At 27.4% G+C, this 14964-nt stretch overlaps 2 protein-coding genes across 6 annotated transcripts; one reads left to right on the top strand and one right to left on the bottom strand.

Moving 5' to 3' along the window:
- Positions 1-1547: 1547 nt before the first annotated feature.
- Positions 1548-3096, bottom strand: LOC149058646 (uncharacterized). Its single transcript, XM_089221165.1, has one exon. The coding sequence runs from the start codon at positions 2559-2561 to the stop codon at positions 1863-1865; it is 699 nt and encodes a 232-aa protein (XP_089077291.1). The 5' UTR covers positions 2562-3096; the 3' UTR covers positions 1548-1862.
- A 3416-nt stretch (positions 3097-6512) lies between these two features.
- Fis1 (Mitochondrial fission 1 protein) lies at positions 6513-9729 on the top strand. Of its 5 annotated transcripts, XM_015510838.2 has the most exons (6): positions 6710-6842; positions 6980-7031; positions 7109-7196; positions 8602-8817; positions 8983-9088; positions 9512-9729. In XM_015510838.2, exons 3-6 carry the CDS (start codon positions 7146-7148, stop codon positions 9607-9609), a joined length of 471 nt encoding a protein of 156 aa, XP_015366324.1. In that variant the 5' UTR covers positions 6710-6842; positions 6980-7031; positions 7109-7145; the 3' UTR covers positions 9610-9729. The 5 variants fall into 5 exon arrangements, with proteins under 5 accessions (XP_015366325.1, XP_015366324.1, XP_089077081.1 ...); XM_015510839.2 differs by lacking the exons at positions 6710-6842; positions 6980-7031 and adding an exon at positions 6513-6656; XM_089220955.1 differs by having other exon boundaries at positions 6711-6842; positions 6980-7196.
- Positions 9730-14964: the final 5235 nt, after the last annotated feature.

Here is a 14964-nt window from a genome sequence, read left to right as displayed (position 1 = left end):
ATGTACATTACATACTAGGTATTACTTTACATCATATTCTGTATACTATATATAAAGGTTAAGGGGGCTCCAGCGTATCATGTTTTAAGGAGTAATATTTAGGCAATTCACATAACATGAACATTTGGGCTATGTCTATGTGTGAGTAGTAAATGAACATTAGTGTGTGTAATCCATTATCGCGTGCCATGGACATTCGGTCGTCGACAGTATTACGAATTCCCAGAACTACGTATACCTAATTAAAATGGCAATATATCATGTTCAATTGCGCACGTTATCTTTTACTATTATATTACCTACTAAAGTACTAACTATTATTTAAAAAAGTAGTGTTAAAAACCATCCCCGATAGGAAAAGGAAACTCACGTTCATTTACTAAATCAATTAATTCTAAAACCATATAAAAAAAAATAAAAAATAAAAAACTTAAAAATTGATAAATTTTTTTTTCGAAATATTCAATATATAGCCAATATGTAAATTTGATTTTCAGAAAAATTTATATGGTTAAAACACTTATTTAAGTCAAAAGGCTGATTTTTAAAAAATTTTTAAATATAAATATTTTCGTTAGGTAAATTATAATATAATTTATAGTTTATACATCAAAAATTATTAAAATAAATACAATAAAAAATTAATAAAATTTAACATGCACTTATTTAAAAATGTTCTTTTAAAATATTTTTTTTAAACTTTATTATTATTTGAAATTACAAGGTTTCTAACATAATCTAGATCGTAATTTACATAACGAAAATATTGATAGTGTTATTATACTTTGTATTTCCTTGAAATTTAAATATATGTGGGTTGTATTAAATTTGGAAAAATATAATTATTATTGTCGCCCATTAGTAATGTTCTATACCTATCCAATAATCTTTATCGGCTAATTGTTTCCGACTTCCGAGAATCTATGACGGCCGGTCGGCAGCCGCGAGCCGCCGCAGAAATAAACTCTCGCACGCGCAGGAACATGTCAATACTTTACGAAAAGTGAAATATAATATTCATGTTTGCAATGCTATAAAAACTACTAAAAGCGGTAGTAAATTAAACATAGGGTGAACAGACCAGTTATTGAACAGTTAAGGATTTGTTTGCAATAAAAATGCATTCATAATTAGGTTTTTAGCATCACATTTACACATTTTAGATTTTAAGATTGGTACAACTGTTTATTATAAAGCTAACATTGATAAAACCATATAAGATCAATTTACTATTAAGCATATTAGTTTAATTGAAAAAATAAGTGAAATCCTAGTGATTGAACATACTATACTAGTCTATGAACACTTCAAACCCAGTGTATGAACACCATATTATTACTCTGTGGAACACCTACAAATATTTTATTAAATAATTTGTATTTAATAAATACTTATATATAATTCATATATATAATTAATAATATAATTCATGAATAAAATGTAGTTCCTTTATTAAAAAATAACACATAATTTAAAAACATTTATACCTAATTACAAACATAGTAACAGGATTATAATAACAATTTTAAAACAAACATAACTTATGATTCAAGTAAATGTATTAGTGACAACCAACTTGGTAACTATTAAAATAAATATCTGTGTAGGTAGGAAAGTAACAATGTTACAACTATATATAACAGTTGTATATTAAGTATTTAAAAATTAACAATTGTAAGTAAAGTAAAACAATTTTAAACAAACATAACTTATGACTTAAATAAATGTATTAGTGAAAATCAACTTGGTAACTATTAAAATAAATATCTGTGTAGGTAGGAATGTAACAATGTTACAACTATATATAACAGTTGTATATTAAGCATTTAAAAATTAACAATTGTAAGTAAAAAAAAAAAAACTTAACGGCAGTATTCACAAATATAAGCAACTGTATTTTCAGAACCAGCACAGAGTTCATGGGCCCATTCAGCACATCCACAACATCTGATCCATGGCTCACCACTTTTTGACAAAGTGTAAGGTTCCTTACAGTACAAACATGTGGCATCATCTTCAGACCCCATAATTATATTCAATCCTGGTTTAATTTTTTTTGCACTATTTGATTTTTTTGGTTCCTGTTTTTTTGTGGTTTTTTTGACATCTTTAAGACCTTTTTCTTTTTTTATTTCCTCTCTACGTTTTCGTTTTTGTGTTAATTCTTCTTCTTTTTTAAGTTTTTCTTGTTCTTTACTGGCATGATATTCCCTCCACTTAATTGCTGTAACAGCAAATGGTAATTTTACATGACTTCTATTTTGTTTCTTTTTTGTGTCAGGCTTTGGCCAAAACAAATGTTTGCTCCATGATTCTTCAATTGTTGCAGGACTTAAATTAGATTTATTTACACTTACTGCTTTTTGAATGGTTTCATTTGGACACTTATCAACTATATTAACTTCTATAACTCCCTCACTTATTACATTATCAGTCTTTTTAACACTACAATCTATTATATTTTTAGGTTCTATTTCAATATCACATAATACAGTTTCATTCATATTATTTTCAGTCTCATCAGTTTCAAACATATCAGTCTCATTCACAGTTTCAAACATATTTATAAACCATAATTATAAATTTGACTATCATTGGTAATATTTTAATATACTCTATTTAATGCTGTATAATATTTTTGTAAGTCCACACTTAAATATTGACAATATATTTTGTAGAATATATTAATATATATTATATATATTATTATTAGGTAGGTATCGAGGTAACTAATGCAATAAAAAATGTGTACTATAATTTTTTTTAATATTAATATACCTGTTCAATCACTGGATTAAATTATATTTAAGCAATACCAATAATTGAACATGTGTTCAATTACTAGGTTTTGTTAAATTTTAGTAACTAGTAATTGAACACATACATAACTAGTCAAGATAAGGACTTTTTTTAAATTTTTAAGCAAGAAAATGATACAAATTTAGGTATTTAACATATCCAAACAAATAATAACCATATACAATGAATATTCTATTAGTTATTCAGTTCCCACAGAAAGTAATTTAGAGTACTTACTTAAACAAATTTGGCCCTAACACACGCAATTTTGATTACAGTGATTTTGTATATTTATAATTTTTTTGTTATCACATCTTAACTATTAAATCTTGGTTATACAGTATGACCACTATGTCTAATATTGAAAACAAAAATTATTTATTAAATAAGATATCTAGTTTTCTTAATTTTAAAGCATTTGTTGACGTTGTTCAATTACTGGAGGGTGTTCAATAACTGGTCTGTTCACCCTACTTCCTGAAGGCCGATTGTAATTTTGAAAAAATGGTTGAATTTATAAACTTCTAGACTATGCTCTTTAGGAATCACTTTTTCGATTTAAAATTAGATGTGCCAAAAATAAATACAAATGTAACGTAATTATTTCATGGAATTTTTGAAAAAAAAATCGTTATTTTAAGGTCTTTTAAAATTGAAAATTGAAAATCGACTTCCTAAATAACCTAGATATTTTGTCAAAGAGTTCATACATGTATAAAAAATTAAAATCGGACATTCCAAAGTATGTGTAATTTACTACCGCTTATTGGTCTAAAACGCTTGAAAAATTCGTCTGCTGCGACCCCCTTAAAAGGTTACCTATAAGTTAATATTTCAGCTTTCAAAATTTCAAATGCTATAAGTTTGTGTTTGATGATAGGTATATTTTAAAACAATGTATAAAGTAGGTATATATTATATATTTATTATTTTATCTATTAGTTTACCTACCTACATTTTCTGCTATCCATAAAGGTTAAAATAACTTATTACATATTTATTATTTATAGGAAAGTTCCCTAGCTTTTACTAGTAGTACTACCTATTATATCTAATAGTTATCAACTTATATATGTTTTATTAATGTTATAATATGTGGTTATTAATAATAACTAATAATAACTTATTATAATATAGAAGTCAGAGGTTAGAATACTAATTTTACCATATTATTTCCATTAATCGAAATCTTAGTTCCAGGGGTGGGTAACTAATGTCCACCACTGTGGCCCTCAAGCTTTTTTTATCTGGCTCCTGCTACTTTTTAAAATTATATCATATCATTTTAAAATTTATTGTCTATGCCGCAGTGGTCCCCACTCACATGCGGTACTTTACCAAAGTTCATGCGACCCGCACTAAATCAAATTGTAGATACCTTTTAAAATCGAAAATCGAAAGTTCAAAAAATACATTTGTGTCGTTCATGAAATTTTCCTATAATACCCTTTTCCAACACTATAGATTCAATAGTCTATACCCTATAATGTATATTCTATATCTATAGTCTATATAGGTACTCAATCTTATCGATGTAATAATTATTATCTGGTATTGTTGGGTATTAAATATCGTTAAAATGTCTAAATGTCATATATACTATGTAGTATATATATACGCACGTATTTATACGTATAGCTTTCACCGATAGGTATAGGTACCGATCTGTTTAATTATTATATCAGTTTCTTCATATCATTCGTGTTGTGCTGTTGTTGAATTTACTACTAATTACTGATAATACTATTAATTCACATTATAAACAAAATAAATGCTAATTAAAATGTATATTTTGAATGGCCTTTTTTTGCTCTCTATGCTCTGGCGGTCCACCAAATTTTAATTTTCTAAAACTGGCCCTCTAGTATACTATAGTCTAGTTACTTTGAGTTGCCCATCTCTTTCAATTTTATGACGTATTTTATTAATATTTATATCACTATACAGTGTCCAGTGAGTTAAGTAAACATGCTGAAGGGGTAGGTATACTTAAAAGAATATTTATGAAGATAAAAAAACCCATTTAATACACTTGGGAGGCTATTAGTCTTACTTAGTTTTAATATTTAAATATTTGTTATTTTCCACAGTATTTAAAAAATATCTATTTCAATAACCCATATGTACTATAACTTAAATAATAACAATAATAAACTATAAAGTACCTAATAACTATAGTTGGTATTAATTTATGGTAATGGTTACCTACCTATATTTGTAAGTTATGATACTCTTTGTAAATTGTTTCGCTGGTCTGCGTGACTCCACAGTGGGAAACTTTGATTTTGATATTCTAAACGTATATACTTTAATAACACATTTATATTATAAATCAAATATATTTATTTTTACTGTAGCCTAAATGTATTTAGAAAACTAAATACGGACATTTTTTCATTTAGAAAATGAATGACTTCAAATTCCAATGAGTACGGCTTTGTGCTGTGGAAACAAACTATGAATTCTCGAAACCCGCTTCAGTACTGCAGGTGTATTAAATAAGTTTTTTTTTTATTTACACCCTGATTCAGCACGACGGTCACCTAGTTAATTTCGAAGACCTAAAGACTAAAGTGTACCTAACATTAGAGTATAGGTCTTAACTCTTAAGAGTCATGACTCATGAGGTTAAATTTACCTAAGAACTGTGGTTAAATTATTCGATCGACCACCGGCCACCGAAACCACGTATGACGTATAGGTAGGTTGTAGGTTACCTATATCGATATCCTATACCTCGAAATCGATTTAAGTAAGTCTACATTTATAAGTCAAAAATGTTAATTCTATAACCCAAATCTAGTTCATCGTCCCTTAGTACCCCTTCACCATCTACCGAGGCAGGGTGTTAAATAACGCCGCTTTGAGAACCACTATAGTCTTTATCATACACATAATAGGTCTAAAATAATATTATTCTCAATATATCGATGGTTTATGCATCTAAAATTACTGTATTCCATGACCAGCCCAGTTAAATGAATCCTTAACTATAAAAATTGCCCACTAATTAATTTTATTTAGCCTTATTCATGCTAATAATATAAAGAATTGAATACTAAAATAATAATACCTATATCACTTTAGGAGATTAACTATGTTGTATATTTTTTAACTGTTAAAACATTATTGTAATAATATTAGATATTATTTTTTATTTTTTATCGAACTTTAATAACATAAACAACAAAGGTTATTAGTTATTTAGCATCATAGCTAAATAGTCTATTTAGCCATGTTTGGCATAGTGCATTATAAATAGGTAAGGTATACATTAAATATTATTTTAAGTACCTATCTATGCCCTTTATAATATTATTTCTATCTATGTCTGTGCCTTGTGGACTACTGGACTGTGGTTTTTATCGTAACTATATATAATAAAATGTGATATATATAATTGTACAAATGTCAAATACGAATATAGGTATAAGGTATGATCATTTTTATGAATATTATTACTATTGTCTACGCGACTACGTACGGTCTACAGTACGTACATTGTACATCGATTATATCGTGATTTTTCGTAAGTCATAGATTATACAAAAATCAATAATAATGCAGAAAAATAGAAGATTTTTATACTAATAATAATATTATATTCTTATATTAATAATAATTATAATATAATCGAAATCGATGCGTAACATAGTTGCATATTATCACAGAACAATATTATATTTTGATAACAACGCGATCAGCTGCTGAATAGGTTTAGTAGTTGTAGTTGTTAACTGTTGTGGCCTTGTGCAGTGTCAATGTGTCATTACACATTCGCACACATAAACAAATACATACACAATCAAATATCAATATTCAACGTGACAAGCCAACAAAGCCTGATTATAATAATAGTAATTGACATTATATTATTTTTTAATTTTGATGATAAATTATAAGTTAATTTATTATTATAATTACTTATTAGTTATCACTTATCATTAATAATACAACCCAATCGTCTTCAAAAGTCTTCAGAATTTTAAATTCTCATTAAAACATTTGATTGCAATACCTACATAACATTGGTTATTGTGTGTGTATGTATGCCTTATCGAATTATAATATTATATTATAATTACAAACATTGAGAGTTTAGATGATACTATAGATGATACGTCATACGTTTACCACTTTACCAGACTAATATCTCTTATTTGATATTTTGTCCGAATAGGATTAACTCGTAAGCAAAGGTCTGCCAGTCTGCCCAGTTCTTTATTCTATGAGTCAGTCGTTGTTATCTGTCATCACCCTATTATTCGCATGAACGTCGTACATTTTCAATTTTTTATATTTATTTTAGAAGTTTGAAGATTAAAATTTTGGAAACCTTCTGAAAAATGGACGTTGAAGACGTTTTAAGCGATGTGGTCACCATGGAAGATCTTAAGGTAAGTCTTTATAGTTAATCAATATAGGCGCACATTCAGTCTTAAACTTGGGAGTGCGAAAAATCTTTTACCTCTAAATGTCTAGTGACAGTTACACTTACTATTTCAAAAAGTTACAGCATTACTACATTAAATAAAAGTCTGAAATCAATGATTCTGATTTTCGATATATCCTATAACCGATTATTATAAACTATTATAATATTCTTAAATGAACAAGTGTTGCAATCAGTGTCGTCTAAATTTTCACTAGGTACTTTCATTAGTTTTTATTATTTTTTAATTTTTTACTCAATTTAAATCTTGATTTAAATGCACTGGAAATATTGAAACAACTAATACAATTTGAGTAATATAAAATATTACATTTACTACTTGACACCGCATTAATAAATTATTGGTATTTATGTAGAAAAAAGGAAATAATGATAAAATAAAATAATTCAGTATCAGTGATGTTGTCACTGAATTGAGAACACTATATTAAAAAACTACTAAGAATAGATGGCTGAAAATTTCTATACTATTAAACTAAACAATTTTTGTTAATATCATTATTTTTATATTAATAAATCACCATTCCGATAGACATTGCAGTACCTATACAAAAACAAAATTTTTTATTAAAAATTAGTGCATTCACCAATATAAATTGGAATTAATTCATTCTAAATGCAAAATTACACTTTAAACAATATCTAAACTTATAGTAATTTGGGGGTGCTAATTTAAAACTTAGAGGTGCTAAGGCCCCCCCTGGCACCTCCGTATGTGCGCCAATGGATGAATTTGAATTCTTGATCACCAACGCTCAACAGTTATTTCTTAATCTTTTGTCAGTGGACACTGATTTATCATTACTGTTTTTGATTTTTAGTAGATAATTATTCTGTTTTGTTCCCCTCTAGGTTTGCCAATTTGTGGGTTTTTGATTTATTTTTGATGCTGAAATAGTAATTTTATTGAAATCGTTTTGGTTTTTATTATTAAAGAAGGTTAATGACATACATATTTTTTCAATTATCATATAATTTTATTTAATATACTAATACTAAAATAGATTAGTTATGTATAATGAACATGAGTTGAGTGTGTGGAAAGAAATACTATTGCTCAGTTATATTATTACATCTACAGTTGTCACGAGAAAGTGCTTACTTTATCTTAATTTACCTGAAATACTCATAACATTTATTATGGCCTTGTTTTCTTTAAGACTGAAGTTTTCTTTTTCCATTTGCTACAATTTCAAGGTCATGACACTTTATTGTAACATTTGTCATCTGAAAATGTCATGTATACCTATTATATTAACAGTAATATTGTAGTCTGTTAAAAATAAAAAATTACAGATTGTTACAGGTATAATATTTTTATTAAAATCTTAAATATTTATAATTTTCAGAAATTTGAAAAAGAATATCATAATCAACTCACTACAGGAACTGTTTCGCAAGAAACAAAGTTTCATTACGCTTGGTGCTTAGTGAGAAGCAATTATCCAGCTGACATCAGAAAAGGACTCATATTATTGGAGCAGTTGATCAAGCATGAAGCTAATGATGACGATGCTAAACGAAATTATCTTTATTACTTAGCATTAGGAAATTCAAGACTTAAAGTAAGTAGCGAGTATATACCTTGTGTTTTATGGACTCATAAAAAAAAAAAGTACATAAAGAAATTATAAGTACCTATATTATATGTTCCTATTGATCATTAGGTATATTTTTATGTGATTTTGTTATTATTTTAAATGTTTTAACAACCAATATATATTTTTCAGGAATATAGTACAGCCCTGCAATTTATTAAAGCTTTTTTACATATGCAACCTGAAAATATGCAAGCACAAAATTTGTTGGTTACTATTCAAAAGAAAATGGAATCTGGTACGTTTTGAAAATAATTTAATCTATTTTGATCATAATCATATTCTTAATATCATTATCATAAATGCCATTTGCTTCTTTATATTGTTTTACACACATTAACCTCTTAATAATTATAAGGATGGTATCATAAATATTAAATACGCATTGTAGTTAAATAATATTAAATTAAATTATTACTGTTATAATCCATTTACACTAAGAATACTTAAAGGTAACAACCAATTTATTTTTTGTTCTTAATAAGCCTCATCTTAGTCAGCACTTATAAACATTTTTAAATTATGAGAATCTAAACTTGTTTTATTTTTTGATATTTAAATGTTTAAGTATGAATATCCAAAAAAAAAACCAAAAAAAATAGGAAAAAATACGCTATAATATTATTTATGCTATGAATAATCATTTTTTAAATTATTTCAGATGCACACAAAGGAATGGCGGTAGCTGGAGCTTTGGCATTAGGCCTTAGTGCAGTCGTCGGGATTGGGTTTGCTCTGTCAAAAAGCTTGAAAAAGTGATCGCTATATTTAGTTAATTCTATTGATTGTCATTTTATTCCTGTATATATTCCAGTGTTAAATTTATTTAAGCTTAAAATTTATTACAACCCAATTATAATTTGATAAAAAAAAACATAATTATTATTGTGTATATGTAAGTACCCTCATGCATAATAAGATTGCATCAAGTAAAAACCTTATTGATAACAATAACAATAAGATTCAAAAAAACAGAATTATTTATTTTGTTCTAAATGGATAAGAGACATGCCAATGATCATTGTTTTTGAAATAGATATTCTTACCAAAAAAATGTTTAAAGCATTTGTTTATAAAGGCATTATTATTTAGGATCAATATGTTGATACCTTAACTATTAATTTATCAATGCATATTATTTACTATTTAATTATTAATTATAATATTTATTATGATTTATGAATTATGGTCCATAATTCTTTGTTCCACATAATTTTAAGTTGTGAACATACACCATACTTAGAAAATTTAAATTATCGTTTGTTATCTGTTTTAGAAATTTAATTTGATAATTTGGAGTACAAAATACTTTATTTTTTAATAGTGTAGATACATATTATGACGTGATTTTGGAACACAATACCTAAATATTCTGAATATTTAATCATCTTTTCATTTTTTGGAAGCTTTGTTTTGGTATGGTGATATGAATCATTTATATAATATTACATGAAATGTTTTATGTTGATGAGGATTTTAATATTTAATTAAGATTTGAAAGCTTAATAAAGACGTCTCATGATTATTTATGTTTCTTTTGGTTTTGATTTGTTTATTGAATATGGAAATCACAATTGTTTATACAAGTTAGACTGCTAGAAGCTAGAGCTCATGAAATGCCTTTCTGTTACAAGCAGCTGACACACAAACTAACAGCGCTATATTTTTATAGTGTCTTTCAGTTAATTTTATTTGCTATTTAGCTATGTACAATAACTATACAACTACATTAATTATAATTGCATACAGATTCAATACTTATGAAAATGCTGAGAATCATAATATGACTGGCACATTTTATTTTGCTACCATTTATAAAAAAATAAAAAATAGATAATAGTTTTTACTTATGGTACTAATTGTCTTATATACTGTTATAACCAATGGCAACAATTTAAAACAAAAGAAAAGTATTTTCTTGATGGCTTTTTACATCATAAAACAAATCTATTGACTAAATTTCATATTCATAACTTTTGCAGTGATTTTGACTAAGTGATGAATGATTAAAAGTTTTCTGTTCTTTTATGTATGTAAAATACAATGTATCTAAAAATAAAAAATATGTCCTATTGGCAATTACCCACAACCTTGTTAAACTCTTCAATAGTGTTTAATATATACATCTACATCAAATTTACATTGTTATATTTAATCTAAATGAACCTATTATATTTTAGATTTTGAACGGAGTGATGAATGTATTGATTTTACAATGATGTGTTGTTGTTTTTTGTGTCTGTGTACAGCATAACTAGTCGAAATAATGCTTTAATTTCAAACTTTGGTGGTGGTTTCCGATGTAAAACTGAATATCATTGATGCATTATAGAGGTCAAAAGTAAACATTTTTCAACAGTTTTCAAAACAATCGAGAAAAATGACAGAAAAACGGGAATTTTTACGCAAAACCAGTTTTCGACCAAATCGATTTTTTTATATGGTTGTAATTCAAAAACTAATCACTGTAAATACTTGAAATTTTCATCAAATGTTTATGTTAGTGTTATCTATATACAATTTAATTTTCAAAAATTGTTGACTTTTTGAGTTATTTATGGACCACTGAAATCTAGCCAAAAACCTTGAAAATTTAATACAAGTTTCCTTATGAGTTTTTCTTATTGTAGCAAAAAAAAAATAAAAATCGTTAATCACAATTTTTTTTATAAGCGTTTATATTTCAAATTTTTACGAAATCTGTCGAAAATGCGAAAATTTGCAAGTAATTTTGAAGTTAAAAAATCATAAATTTTTTTGTGTGTATAACTAAGGTTTAAAAATACAACACTATGTTTTCCATAAGTTTTCCTTCAAGTAGCTATAGAGAAAACTCGAAGCATCATTTTACGAAAAATTTTAAGTGCGTTTGAATTTTAAACTTTTACGAAATAGCATAACGATAATGATTTATCCTCGAACGATTTTAAATATTTGTTATTATTCAAAAAGTATAAGTCGCAGATACTTGAAAATTTTAGCAGTTATTTATATTGGCATTTGCTTTACCTACATGATTTAATTTTCAAAATATTTTGACTTTTTTTGAGATATTTATAGACAACTGAAATTTTCAATTTTTCTGAAATTTTTTTTTGAAGTGTCGATAACATTTTTTTGGTCCAATCAAAATACTTGAAAATTTAATAGTAAGTTCCTCATAAGATTTATCCTCAAACCAGGTATATGTATATTTATGATGATATAAGGTATTATGAATTATGATAACTACATGCAATGTTTTTGGAATAATTGATTAACCATGCCTTATGCAAAATGCGTCCTAATTGAAAAATAAAATATTTGTTGCAAAATAGATTATATGACAATATTTAAATATAATATTTTATCCTAGACTGACAAATCATCTCCGTTCAGAATCGTTTTTCGTATACAATGATACCTATCATTGCATTCAAATTTAACCTACCCTAGCCAGAGGTCCATCCCACCCCCTAATGTACAGCAGCTAGAGCGACATCCACTTACCCGCTTTTTTAAAAATTTGATTCACATGAATGATTTTTGTAGCCTTAAAATTAATAAATACATAATATGACCAAATTTTTGTTTTTTCTATCTATACATGACGAGCGCACGACAAATGTCGACAATAAATCGTTACGTAAGAAGACAAATGACGATGTGTTGATATAGCGTAGTAATGTAATAATTGTAATATAAATGACGTTAATAACGACATAACATCACAACAGAAAACAACACTGGATTACAATAACACAAAGAATACAATAACGTGACCGCAGTATACGAAAAAAGGTAACGGCGGACGAGTCGATTTCCGGTAGGCGACGGAACAGTTATACGAACAGTCTACGAAGATCAGTGAAAAACATAGTGGGCTCGCAATTGATTTCTGGGATGGTGAGGTTGCGCCAGTTGTGGCACAAACAGACGTAGGTAATTTTATTGTTTTCTCGTCCCAGTGCCCGCGACAGGTATCTATTGAAGTTTCGCACAATATAATTAGCGATGGACGGCGTACGTTCAAATGGTATTTGGCGATCGCGTGAACAGCGAACAAATATGTATAAAATGCAATGTTCCTGGTGAAGATGGACAGCTTTTTCGGACATTGCAACAGTAATGCTAAATGCTAATTAACATTAATCAATAATAATAAATATTTTTGAAAGGTAAACAGAAACAATAGTCAATTCCTAAAGACTCAATGGTGCTTAGACGATGTCTGCCTGAGGCTGAATATTACATCGATTAAATCGAAGATGACAACACGACCTAAATGGAATATCGATATCTATGTATATAACGACCGTACGATAGCATGACACAGTTGACACACTGTACTTTATAAAATGTATTTATAATTTATATACCAGCTGCCTCGTCGGGCATATGTTGTTATTGTTAAATATTATTTTATAGCAAGCTGAAAAAAAATTCATTAGCGAGCTAAACTTTACTATATGATTATTATTTTATCTTGTTTAAAACAATTATTGTAATGTATTATGTTTTATCGATAGAGTTGTAAATGTTGAGCTATCATAGTATTTACTAATAGCTAATAAAAAAAAAAAACTTTACTATACAAAATTCCATCGTTTTATCCCTATATATTGTCCTCACGGTAACTTCGTTGGTAATATTACCAAAATTATGATAATCGGTTATTAAATATTATTTTGGTTTATATAATATTATTCCTTTAATAATCCATGCATGGTTGCCACGGTTTCTGGAAACCTGGAAAACCTGGAAAAGTCAGGGAATTTTAAAAAGTCAGGGAATTCGCATGAAATTCTGGAATTTATATTTCAAATCGTAATTTATATTTTCCCTAATATTTCAATGTAAATCATTCATTTCGAAAAAAAAATACTTTACCTTATTGATAAAAACAATATGGAAAATATGGAACTTGTAAACAATAAATTAGGTATTCCCTAAAATGTTTAAAGCATATTATATCCATTGTCAATTTAAATTATTATTTTTTAAAAATAAAATAAAATAAAATAAACGTTGTTAGGTATATTAAACTTAAAAAAAAATCAAAATTTACTCTTAAATTAATATATATGGAAAAACATGGGAAAGTCAGGAAAAATGACAAATGAAATATTGTGGCAACCATGTAATCACAACTTTTGCTTAAATCGAAATTGATTTTTTATTATAACATAGGACATAGGTAATAAGTACCACCGTCCACCATACGTCTTGTGCGTCTCAATACACGCACCTCAGCACCTGTGTATAAAGTTTTACCTAGACTCGATGCCATTATTATGTGTATTGTGTAAAAGAAGAGGAACATACAAATGCTGATTGTTTTACATATGAAATTTTATAAAGCAAAATTAAATTAATCGAGCAGATAAATCATCTATAAAATAGGTATGCGTTATACCTAACGCGTATGTATAACATTAATTAGTTTTAAATTACGTTTTAGAATTTATTTAATATAACTCTAAAATATAAGATTTTACTGTGACAATTATACAAATTTTACGAGAACCACGTAATCATGTTAACAACGAGTAAATTGGTGGGAAATATCTGATAAGAATGGGTATTAAATAAGATATAAGCCCCCTCAAATGTCTAACAGTATTTGCGCCTATGATTATAAATTATAATAAGAAATAGAAATGTCCTTTTTTTGGAATTGTACTATCAATGGTTAATAATTGCAGTCCTTTGCCAAATTGTAATTTCATAATATGAAATAAGTCATTTTACATTATTTTTGTTCTCATAAGGTTGTATTCATTGAATGAATGATTGGATACTGGAACTGGGTACCCGGTAAGGTGACGGTGACACATAACTTGGTACCTATAGCCCATGTGTAAATATGAGGTTGGATTAAAATAATCCTGCGTATACACGATACTGAATTTTTTGTAGTTCGGCGCCACTGGCTGCTCCGCATGACCAAGATTTTGAAAGCCTTGGTTTTGTTTTGATCATCATTAGTTATGCTGCAGGTAGCACATCTAGCATAAACGTACGTGTCGGTTCAGTCCCGATTCAGTTGGGTTAGGTTAGGAATCTAGTTAGGTCTTAGAAAGAGTTACAGCAGAAATGGTTTACTTCGGTACCGGAACGCTCATACAGAATAAA

This window comes from Diuraphis noxia, unplaced genomic scaffold, assembly GCF_037042655.1.
Source record: "Diuraphis noxia isolate RWA-SAM2 unplaced genomic scaffold, SU_Dnox_SAM2 contig0002, whole genome shotgun sequence".
Taxonomy (NCBI): domain Eukaryota; kingdom Metazoa; phylum Arthropoda; class Insecta; order Hemiptera; family Aphididae; genus Diuraphis; species Diuraphis noxia.
The sequence above is the reverse complement of the archived record's forward strand: the minus strand, read 5'-3'. Positions and strand labels throughout refer to the sequence as shown.

Bases quoted from the DNA above. Each gene is read 5' to 3' on its own strand.
- LOC149058646 (XM_089221165.1), bottom strand. From the start codon at position 2,561: ATGTTTGAAACTGTGAATGAGACTGATATGTTTGAAACTGATGAGACT.
- Fis1 (XM_015510839.2), top strand. From the start codon at position 7,146: ATGGACGTTGAAGACGTTTTAAGCGATGTGGTCACCATGGAAGATCTT. The intron at 7,197-8,601 runs GTAAGTCTTTAT...TATAATTTTCAG, and splicing joins TCACCATGGAAGATCTTAAG to AAATTTGAAAAAGAATATCA. The intron at 9,089-9,511 runs GTACGTTTTGAA...AAATTATTTCAG, and splicing joins TCAAAAGAAAATGGAATCTG to ATGCACACAAAGGAATGGCG.